The sequence below is a fragment of the Corythoichthys intestinalis genome, chromosome 15 (assembly GCF_030265065.1).
Source record: "Corythoichthys intestinalis isolate RoL2023-P3 chromosome 15, ASM3026506v1, whole genome shotgun sequence".
Lineage (NCBI taxonomy): Eukaryota > Metazoa > Chordata > Actinopteri > Syngnathiformes > Syngnathidae > Corythoichthys > Corythoichthys intestinalis.
The window spans coordinates 50,440,200-50,452,479 of record NC_080409.1 but is presented as its reverse complement, the minus strand read 5'-3'; the positions used below and the strand labels follow the sequence as shown (position 1 = coordinate 50,452,479).

The window sequence follows — 12,280 nt, the reverse complement described above, 5'->3', positions numbered from 1 at the left end:
TATTTTCCCCAATCGCTAAATACATGGCATGGTCATGACAAGTAACAGTCTTGTGCTAAATGGAATGGGAAATAATAAAAATGCACTTATTCAGGACGATATGGCAAAATTACTCCATAATGGTCAAAACTGTCGACTTCACCTTTACTGTCGCACCTCCCGAACGATATTTTATGACACCTAAATCGGACATATGTCATTTCCCTTCCCCGGCTTCGGAGAATGTAAACAAACCAAGAGGCGTGACAGCTAGCCGACATGCTAACCCGAACCGAGTGAAGTTTCAAAGTCTCCGAAGCGGAAAATCACACATAACTAGCCCGGATTATTTGACATGACGACTGGGTTGTCGATTGTTTTTGTGGATCGGCAAACCGCCCGGCGGAGAGCAATTTACAGTTCGTTCCCCGGAGGAGGGTGGCTGCAGTTGTTGTGCAGCTAACGTGCAGCTAATGCGCACGAGGGGAGCTTTTTACATGCCTATCAATGATCAAACGTAAGTAGTCCTTTATTTAAAGAAAGTCTGTGGTGTTTACTCTGTAATTGCTGTATTAATATTTGACATAATACAAAACAAGATGTTTACTCACTTCCTCGTAAGTCCAATGGTCCCACAGTAAATATCCACGGTGAATGGGAACCTTTTGAAACTCCAAAAAGGCGCATACGCCTCTCCCTCATACAGAATGATTTTTCTGCATCCGTTTGGCTGGCGTGATAGGAAAAATAAACGTATTAATCCGCAAAATCAGCTGAATCCTTCGTCCTCATACACAACAGTACGCTGTATAGTGAAGAGGACGTCTTCTACCGTACACATCACAGCGCCCTCCTCCTCAATGCAAGACCGAAGCCGGAAGTCAGTCATTTTCATGGCGCGGGATTCAAAAAACTAAATAAATATAGCGATCGCTTCCACACACATCCAAGCGGTCCATATCATTCAGGAGCATAAAATACCGCGTGTATTATGAAATAAACATGCTTTTTCGTATCACATGCACTTTAAGCGACAGTTATGAGTTAGATATCCGTGACTTTTTTTTTTTTACAGACGCCATTTTTTCCATTGTGGCATAATTTGTTTAAAAGTTTAAAATATGTGAATGAAAAAAAAAATTTAAGTCGTTTTTTTTTTTTTTTTTTAAACGAAATATGAGACATAAATTAATGATACTAAGCTAAAAACGACAGACATTTTGAATAATACATATAATTAATTACCTTCATTTTATGGCTGGGTTGAAACAAAAGCGGTTGCGCGACGTCTGTAAACGGGGGTTTTCAGGGTAAAACGGACAAATTAAAAATAGTTTGGGGGCTTAATGTGCCATGAATCTGCTAGATCAGTCTTGTCTGTGTTTTCCAGCATATGCCAAATCTTTCAATCACAAACTCAAAAATATTTGTACTTTTGTCTTCTTTCTCTGTTACATCAGGATCCGGATGTGATCAACACACCTCTCCCAGTAGAATATCGTCCTACAGCGGAAGATGATAGCGCCACTGTGGTTCGCCCATCTGACCACACACCCACCAGCTTCTCTCCCTTGAACTCCCCATCAACTCTCACACCCTCAGCGCTTCTCCCGCAGCCCGCCAAGCCACGCCACATCCTTCCAAAAGGCCCGCCCGTCCAGCACGAGGCGCCGTCATGTCGAGATGCGCTTCCGGAGCCCTCCAGAGCCGAGGCGGCCCAGCCGCCTGCAGTGTGCACAATGGGCTTCTGGCCAAACCCCGAAGCTCCCTTACACCGACCTTGCTCCAGAAACAGCTCTTGTTCAGGAAGCCAACGGCTGAAGAACAAAACCAAGAATCTGTGGAACCCGACGTACGGCTCGTGGGTTTTGGAAAGCCTCAAGGGCAAAAAAGCGCTAGCCCACACGCAGTCGGTGCCCCTCTCGAGTTCTCCGTCATCTCAGTCCCCGTCAGAGTGCAACCGGTGTGAAGGCTCGAACGGTTCTAACCTCAAGCCTCCCAACATCTGCACTTCCGCCTCGTCTCCCTGCCAGGCTCAAGTCCCGCTGAGTAAAAGCCAAAGTAGCGGCGCCCCCTCAAAGGGGGGCATCGATTTGGCCAAGCTACAAAGCTTTCCGTGCGGAAACGTCAATTACGCCTATGACGAGCAAAGCTACGAGGCGGAAAGCTTGCCCTTAGTGGTCCAGACCAAAGCCCCGGAAGCCATCAAAAACACCAACTCGGCCCCCAGCGTGTCCTCAGGGACCAGCCTGGGGCTGGCGCTGGGCCTCTACTCGTCCTCTTCCTGCATGCCCAAGCTGCTGCTCAAGCGGCACGCCAGTTACGGGCACGAGGATGTGAGAAGACACGCCAAAGCTGAGAAGCCCACACGAGACAGAGACTCTGGCTTCTCTCTGTCCGAGGACCTGAGCGTCACACCGATCTGAGAGGCAACGTAGCAGGTCAGAGGTTAAAAAAAAAAAACTGAGATCACAATAAATTACCAAATAAAAGTTAGCTTTCAAACTTTTTACACTACGTACCAATTTAAAATGTTGTGTAGAACCTCTGGAGAAAAGGATGGAATCACCAGTGTCGGAGGATGTGAATGCAGTTGTTTAGTTTTTTGTTTTTTTAGGACAAAAGGAGATCAGACATGACACAAAACTACAGTAATTTTGAATGAACTTTCTGGCTTTAAGAAACACTCAAGAAATCAGTTAAAAAAAAAAAAAAAAGATGCGGTAGTTGGTAACAGTTACCTTTTTAGCCCAAGCCGAAGGGAAAAAAATCATATGAATTATTCTGTTGCCGTCCCAGGCCATTTGGGGGCCCTAAGCAAAATAATGCAAAGGGGCTCGTATTTTTGGCCCACCATTTCGTCACAGTATAATGTGAAACCCATACATGCAATCCAACCCATACGTCCATATATTGTATATTAATCAGATTTTGTTGCACTGTATACTTAAAACTTCTCACCCCAAATGATTGTCAGTACTTACAGTAGATAGCGCCAAACCTTTTTCTAAAAAAGGAAAGAAAGAAGTTAAGGAAGAACTTTTATTTTTTTAAGCTTGTAATCAAGTATCAAAACTCACAAAAGTCAAATAAAGCAAACTGTAGTAAAAAAAAAAAAAAAAAAACAATTGCCAGATTGGGGGCCCCCCAAGTGGTCAGGGGCCCTAAGCAGCTGCATGGTCTGCGTATAGGCTGGGCCGGCCCTGGCCGTCAGTGGCAGCCAATGAGTTGCCAACTTTTCTAGATACAATATAATGATCCCTCGTTTTTCGCGGTTATTGGGGATCACCACCCCAACCTACCACCAAATAATCCAAATCCGCAAAGTAGAGGCGAAGCTTATTTACAATGAAGATAAAAAGTATTTGAACACCCTGCTAATTTGCATATTCTCCCACTTAGAAATCATGGGGGAGTCTGAAATTTTCATCGTAGGTGCACGCCCACTGTGAGATAATCTAAAAAGAAAAATCCAGAAATCACAATGCATGATTTTTTTATAAATTTATTAGGGCTGTCAAAGGATTAAAATTTTTAATCGAGTTAATTACAGCTTAAAAATTACTTAATCGTAATTAATTGCAATTAATCGCAATTCAAACCATCTATAAAATATGCCATATTTTTCTTTAAATTATTGTTGGAATGGAAAGATAAGACACAAGATGGATATATACATTCAACATACGGTACATAAGTACTGTATTTCTTTATAAAACAATAAATCAACAAAATGGCATTACCATTAACAACATTCTGTTAAAGCGATCCATGGATAGAAAGACTTGTAGTTCTTAAAAGATAAATGTTAGTACAAGTTACAGAAATTTTGTATTAAAACCCCTCTTAATGTTTTCGTTTTAATAAAATTTGCAAACATTTCAATCAAAAAATAAACTAGTAGCTTGCCATTGTTGATGTCAATAATTACTTACACAATGCTCATGGGTGCTGAAGCCTATAAAATCAGTGGCACCCAAGCGCCAGCAGAGGGCGGCAAAACTCCATAAAACACAATTAACATGTGGGCATTTCACTGGACTGTCATTAAAATCTGAGCGGGGCATGTGCGTTAATTGCGTCAAATATTTTAACGTGATTAATTTTAAAAATTAATAACCGCCCGTTAACGTGATAATTTTGACAGCCCTAATTAAAACCACTCTTAATGTTTTCGTTTTAATAAAATTTGTAAAATTTTAAATCAAAAAGTAAACTAGTAGCTCGCCATTGTTGATGTCAATAATTACACAATGCTCATGGTGCTTAAACCCATCAAATCAGTCGCACCCAAGCGCCAGCAGAGGGCGACAAAACACCAAAAAACACAACTAACAATTGGACATGACACTGTGCTCTCATTTTAACCTGTTTGAGCGGGTTATGTGCGTTAATTGCGTCAAATATTTTAACGTGATTAATTTAAAAAATTAATTACCGCCCGTTAATGCGATAATTTTGACAACCCTATATAAAACATTTTTTGCCCTTTTATTCCCCCAAAAGTATAATTCTATATTAAATGCTTCGTTGAGTGAGTCCTCTCAAATCCACTCACGCTGCTCAGAACAGCACTTAACACACTACCGCAAAAACAATTCTGCGTCTTTTAAAGTAAACCTACTCTAAGAAGTACATTTTTCTAAAAAAGAAAAATACTCAAGTAAATGTATGTCATTTCTACCCACCACTGCAACTAAGTAGTAAATAATTAGAGCTTACAGTAAGTAATTTTTGTGGTGATTACAATGCTGGACAAAGGCCTTCATATAGACACTCCTCTGCACTGTGATTCAGAGACCTGGACTCTTTCCTGCTGGAACCTTCTTCTTATCCCATTCAAACCTGCCCTGTTTGGCCGCTTGGTTATACAGTATATTGGATCTGTATGGCTTTTTTTATGGCAGAGCAGTTTGACTTTACGGCATGGGAGAGCGAGAGAAAAGAGAACAGCGCAAAAAGGAACAACAACACTATGTGACAATGCCGCATCTTCACCGAAAAGCTGAACATTTTCTACATACAGTATTTTGGGTTTTTATTCATCTCCTGGAAGCACTTGGACCTCTGACCTATCATTGTGATGTTGGCGTGCCAATGTCCAGTAGAAGAATCTGCGAGCATTTCCCATTGCTGGAATTTTTAATTACACGGAATTCAAGAATGGCTTTTTGGGACTTGTATTTTTCTATACAGAGACTGGATATGAAAGAAGAAGAAAGCATGGACATTTAGCCACATTTTTGTCATGGCAACAGCTTAACTTTGATGATGTAGCAATTTGTAACGCATGTGTTGATCTTTTCTTGATTTCACCTGCAAAGTATGGTTTGCGGGCTTATAGTCCAACTATCGGGTAACAATGGTACTTTGATTCGGGACTTTTTACTCATTCCTTGACAGCTCGTAACTCAATTTAATCACGGTTTAAATTTGTTGCTGCCATCTAGTGGTACTCGAAATATTTCTTCATTTTGCATCTGCATTTAAGTACAGGTAGTACCAGGTTTACGAACGAGTTCCGTTCCTACTAGGGTTGTTCCGATCATGTTTTTTTGCTCCCGATCCGATCGTTTTAGTTTGAGTATCTGCCGATCCCGATATTTCCCGATTCGATTCCTTTTTTTTGCTCCCGATTCAATTCCAATCATTCCGATAATTTTTCCCAATCATATACATTTTGGCAATGCATTAAAAAAAAAAGAATAAAACTCGGATGAATATATACATTCAACATACAGTACATAAGTACTGTATTTGTTTATTATGACAATAAATCCTTAAGATGGCATTTACATTATTAACATTCTTTCTGTGAGATAGATCCACGGATAGAAAGACTTGTGACTTTGTATATTGTGACTAAATATTGCCATCTAGTGTATTTGTTGAACTTTCAGTAAATGATACTGTAGCCATGCCCAAATGCATGATGGGAAGTGGAACCATGACTGTGCATAGTGCTACCAATTGATATATCTTCTCTGCGTTGGGAAATAACATAAGGTGTTAGGAAAAAGATCAATTGCTACCTTGCTTCCCCACATTGCTTCCCATGATATTTCTAATCGTAGGGAGAGGGATTGTAAGGCTTTAGCCATTTACAAAAAGGCTCCAAAGGCTGCCAAAATTCACTCTACTCATTTTACGCTGCCTTTTATCTCTCTATATAGGTAAAACGGCACCATTACAGATTGAGCGCGATAATGCGTGAGTGGGTCGTGCAGCGCATGCATTAATTGCGTTAAATATTTTAACGTGATACATCTTTTAAAAAATTAATTACCGCCGTTATCGGGATAAATTTGATAAACCTACCTTAAGCCTAAACTAAAGACTCTGGATGAGTGTAACATATTATGTCTGTAACATTAAATACAATTAGAAAACGATTTAATTAGAAAATATATATATATTAAAAAAAGGCATGGCCGATATTTTTTTTGCCGATTCCGATACTTTGAAAATGACGTGATCGGACCCGATCGATCGGGATGCCGATTGATCGGAACATCTCTAGTTCGTACGTTGGCGACGTAGACCGAATTTCCGCACAAGTCAGAATTAACCCCCTAAATACCCCCTAAGTGTCAAAATAACTATCTTCTTATTACATTTAACTCCTAGAACAGACATGTCATCTTGAAAGGCAATTTAAAATAAAATTAGAATAGAGAACAACAGAGTGGATAAGTGGACGGCATAGACTCCACCATCAGTGACAAGACAGCTCCCACAGACATTGTGCCATGCCTTCCCGTAGGCGGCCGACCCAGGCAAAACGTTGAGTTGGCTTTCACTGTGATAAACTCAAACACAATCTGCGCTGTAACTCCGGATTTAGGTAGAAATCGGACAAATGTTTTACTTACCGTAATTTCCGGACTGAAAGCCGCTACTTTTTTCGTTCATTTTGAATCCTGCGGCTTATATTCCAGTGTGGCTTATTTGTTTGGGTTAATTGGCAACACATGCCTCCTAGCATGCATTGCAGCACTACAGATGTAAGTAACAATCAAAATTCATATTCTGTGCTAATTATTTATGCATTTACTGTTCCAGTTTCATTAATTGCTTGTTATGGTATTTGGTAACACTTTATTTGACAGCGGCGTCATAAGACTGTCTTAACACTGTTATAGTTATGACATAAAACTATCATGGGCATTACTGAATGCTTATGACAGATGTCATTAAGTGTCATCTAGCAAATTATGTTACCAACTCCATTTATGTCCAGCTTGGATCTTTTAAATCCATTCAAAGTGAGATAATTTGCCGAATAAAACCAAATGATAACTGTTATAAGCATTTGTTAATGCTATTGACAGTCTTATGGCGCCACTGTCAGATAAAGTGTTACCAAATACCGTAACTAGCAATTAATTAAAGAACAGGAACAGTAATTGAAAAATAATTAGTACAGAACATTTAAGACGTATTTTGATTGTTATTTACATCTGTTGCGCTGCAATGCATGCTAGGAGGCATGTTGGACAACAACAGTGTTGACAGCAGGTGGCATAAAAGATTGACTGTCTCCCCCAAGGGAGCAGTGATGGTCAAATGAAGCTTCTTGAAGCAATGAAGCTTTGCAAACAATTGGTTCAAAGCTTCATGGTGGTTCATTTGGTCTTCTGACCATCGTATGATGCCGCTGTCTAATGAAGTGTTACCGGTTATTATCTTTTGGTGTAAATATCCCATAATCCAGTGAGGACAGCTGCGGCTTATAGTCCAGTGCGGCTTATCTGTGAACAAATGCCTTTTTCCTGTCACATGTGGTGGGTGGCGGCTTATAATCTGGTGCGCTTTATAGTGCGAAAATTACGGCATTTACAAGAATTTTCAACTTAAATAGCTTTGTTTCGTGACGGCCGTTATGCTGGATTAGACAATAGCGTAACTTTTGCTTAAAATATTTACGTAAAATGAACAATAACTGCCCATTTTTTGCTTATAACCAAGAATCTAGACTGTATTACGTTCATATATATAGAAATTCCGTGATTTAATCTCGTGATCCGATCTACTAGTGTGAAAATAATGTGAAATGACATAATAATGTGTTAATATTTTCACACATAAGTCGCACCCCTGGCCAAACTATGAAAAAAAACTGCCACTTATATACATATACACACATACATATACATATATATATATATATATATATATATATATATATATATACAAGAAATACAGTAGTTGTGAATAATTAAGCATTGCTTGATTGCTTACAACTATCAAGATCTAAAGATGAGAATATTCAACACAAGTATTATTCATCACTTATAATTTTTTTTGTTTTTTAATCTAATGCATTCACTTCACTTTTCACTTTTTGTGCTCATTTATATGTATTCATTGTAGTTTAGAAGTTGTTTTAGCTTTAGCATATTGACGGAAAACAAACAGCTGTGAAATATTAGTTATTTTTTATACTCGCCTTTATACACTGGACTGGACTAACATTTTTATTTTCCACGCATCATGTTTGATATCGCTTTGTATTTGTAGTCGATCACTGCCATTGGGTATTACAGCGAGTTTCTTGTAATATCCATGTTTACTCAGCAGGGGGAGGTATTCAGCTGTGACATACCAAACGAGCTGCTCCATTCGTGTGTTGTTTCTCACACGGAAATTAATATTTGTTGTGTATTCATGGTTATGCTTGTGGAGTGTTCTTCAGTGCTCAATAATCTGGATCGTTAATGTTTGTATTTTTACAATATGGGTTATATAGTAGTTGTATCTTTTTTACGCTGATGTTTAGTTGCTCGAACTTTGTGTCATTAACAGCGATTGACGTCCGAGCCATTTGAACTGGCCCCAGGTCAACAAGAAGTCTAGTATACCTCAGAAGTGGAACGGTGTTTGGATATCTACCCCAAAATTTTTTTTATTTTTGAAATCAGGCTAAATGATAGCAAAAATGGGCAATTGTCAATGTACTTTTATTTTGAAATCGTACGTCAGAATTTTATTAGCGCACTTCAGTTCGAATCCTGGGTTAGTCTAGTATACCTCAGAAGTGGAACGGTCCTTAGATATTTACCAGATTTTTTTTTTTTTATCAATTTTTTGAAATTGGTCGAAATGATAGCCAAAAATGGGAAATTTTCAAAGTACTTTTATTTTGAAATGGTACATCAGAATTTTATCTCAGTACTTCAGTTCGAATCCTGGGTTAGTCTAGTATACCTCAGAAGTGGAACGGTGTTTGGATATCTACCCCAAAAATTTTTTTATTTTTGAAATCAGGCTAAATGATAGCAAAAATTGGCAATTTTCAATGTACTTTTATTTTGAAATGGTACAGCAGAATTTTATCACAGTACTTTAGTTCGAGTCCTGGGTTAGTCTAGTATACCTCAGAAGTGGAACGGTCCTTAGATATTTACCGGATTTTTTTAAAATCAATATTTGAAACGGTCGTAATGATAGCCAAAAATTGGCAATTTTCAAAGTACTTTTATTTTGAAATGGTAAATCAGAATTTTATCAGAGTACTTTAGTTCGAATCCTGGGTTAGTCTAGTGTACCTCAGAAGTAGAACGGTGTTTGGATATCTACCCCCAATTTTTTTTTTTTTATTAATTTTTAAAATCAGGCTAAATGATAGCCAAAATGGGCAATTTTCAAAGTACTTTTATTTTGAAATGGTACATCAGAATTTTATCAGAGTACTTTAGTTCGAGTCCTGGATTAGTCTAGTATACCTCAGAAGTGGAACGGTCCTTAGATATTTACCGGATTTTTTTAAAATCAATTTTTGAAATCGGTCGAAATGATAGCCAAAAATGAGCAATTTTCAAAGTACTTCTATTTTGAAATGGTACATCCGAATTTTATCTGAGTACTTTAGTTCGAGTCCTGGGTTAGTCTAGTATACCTCAGAAGTGGAACGGTCCTTAGATATTTACCGGATTTTTTTAAAATCAATTTTTGAAATCGGTCGAAATGATAGCCAAAAATGGGCAATTGTCAATGTACTTTTATTTTGAAATCATACGTCAGAATTTTATTAGAGCACTTCAGTTCGAATCCTGGGTTAGTCTAGTATACCTCAGAAGTGGAACAGTGTTTGGATATCTACCCCAAACATTTTTTTATTTTTGAAATCAGGCTAAATGATAGCCAAAATGGGCAATTTTCAAAGTACTTTTATTTTGAAATGGTACATCAGAATTTTATCAGAGTACTTTAGTTCGAGTCCTGGGTTAGTCTAGTATACCTCAGAAGTGGAACGGTCCTTAGATATTTACCGTATTTTTTTAAATCAATTTTTGAAACGGTCAAAATGATAGCCAAAAATTGGCAATTTTCAAAGTACTTTTATTTTGAAATGGTACATCAGAATTTTATCAGAGTACTTTAGTTCGAATCCTGGGTTAGTCTAGTATACCGCAGAAGTAGTACGGTGTTTGGATATCTACCCAATTTTTTTTTTAATTAATTTCTGAAATCAGACTAAATGATAGCCAAAATGGGCAATTTTCAAAGTACTTTTATTTTGAAATGGTACATCAGAATTTTATCAGAGTACTTTAGTTCGAATCCTGGGTTAGTCTAGTATACCTCAGAAGTTGAACAGTCCTTGGATATCTCACAGATTTTTTTAATCAATTTTTGAAATCAGGCGAAATGACAGCAAAGATGTGCAATTTTCAAAGTACTTTTTATTTTGAAATGGTACATCAGAATTTCATAGGAGTACTGTAGTTCGAGTCCTGGGTTAGTAAAGTATACCTCAGAAGTGGAACAGTCCTAGGATATCTCAGAGTTTTTTAAATCAATTTTTGAAATCAGGAGAAATGATAGAAATAACTAGCAATTTTCTGAGTAGTTTTACTCTGAATTCCGACATCATTTTTATATCATAATGATTTAGTTTGGGTCTAGGGGTGATCCAGTGTCTCTCTAAAGTGGACCCGCTGTCGAATAGTTCTGTTTTCATATACCTTGTTGCATTCTGAAGCCAGCGTGTTGCATTACCGTAATGCACATATGCAAACAATATTCCAAATGAGGGGCGGCTATCTTGACTTCATTTTTACGAGTGGAGGCTGGCAATACCTACAGTAATTGCATTTTCTCATTACTGCCAATCGTCTCAGTTCAAATGAATTGGACGTTTATCGCCGACAATGGTAGCGAATGAGTTAAGTGGGGTACACTCATACCATTAAAAAGTATCACAGGATAATCTAACAATAAAAATTATAATCCCAAGGGAAGGTTAAAGATGAAATTTGGCCTGATTAACGGTATGAATGTATCCCAGAACTACGTATTTTTCCCCTCCTAACAGTGTTTATCCATTTGATTTCCTTATGAATTTTGTTTTTTTGCTGAGTGTGAACTATGCAACGTACCCGTCTTTCACATTTGCATCTAACCAAAATGTGCCCGACATTAATAAATATAAGTGTACATTTGCTGTGTGTTATTACTCTGTATGAAATACCTTATTCATTTAATAAATAAGGAAACACATGAGGATGCCACAATAGTGTTTTACTGTTCAAAGGTAAACATCAACAGCATTTGCTTCTGTCCTGTAGTTCAGTATACATTTGTTATTTCATTATGCCAAAATAAATGTGCTGATTAATAGAAATTTTATACATTTATCAAATCATGGCATTCTGTCTTAAGAAAATTATGAAAAATACCAAGCCACTTGACTCAATAAAATGACTTTTTAAAACTCTAAAGGGTTTTTGTTTCAACATTCCGTTAGAAATACTAAATGTTGAAAGATTTGGGACCAACTACCTTGTGAAATAATTACCATGATTGGTATCTTCACATAGATAAACATTAATAACAACATGTCATTTAAGAAATGTAATTGTCTGTCAGAAGTCTCTAAAGCTGTTAGCCCTTATTATTTATTAGTACCCAGAAATAGCTCACTTTTAAAAAGGTTGGCGACTCGTGAATGCTGCACCACCTAGTGGTAAAGTTGGTAAATGACAGTTAAATTATTCAGGTCAAGAAAAAAAACAAAAAAATAAAATACATATTGGAAATTTTAAATTTGCCGTGAAAATTCGTTACGATACAGTCGGATGAGATTTTTACGGAGCCCCTAAACCGACATCGACAGAAATAAAATAAATTTAAATAATCTGGTGCACACCAGATTGTTTCTGTTACGCACTAGAAACAATCTGGTAAACATTAGCATTATTTAGCATTTAAACTAGCAGACTTTTGCAAGTTAGCCAATTGCAACAATGTAACAATTGGCTAACTTGCAAACCAAAAGTCTGCTAGCTTAAATGCTAAA

The 12,280-nt window shown here is 37.5% G+C and overlaps 1 protein-coding gene across 1 annotated transcript in view; it reads left to right on the top strand.

Moving 5' to 3' along the window:
* The window catches only part of ltk (leukocyte receptor tyrosine kinase), a 158,750-nt gene extending 146,866 nt beyond the window's left edge, over positions 1 to 11,884 (top strand). Inside the window, exon 29 of the mRNA XM_057859005.1 lies at positions 1,440 to 11,884. Within this exon, the coding sequence (XP_057714988.1) occupies positions 1,440 to 2,405 (966 nt within the window). The 3' untranslated portion in view covers positions 2,406 to 11,884. The remainder of the gene's footprint in view (positions 1 to 1,439) is intronic.
* Positions 11,885 to 12,280: the final 396 nt, after the last annotated feature.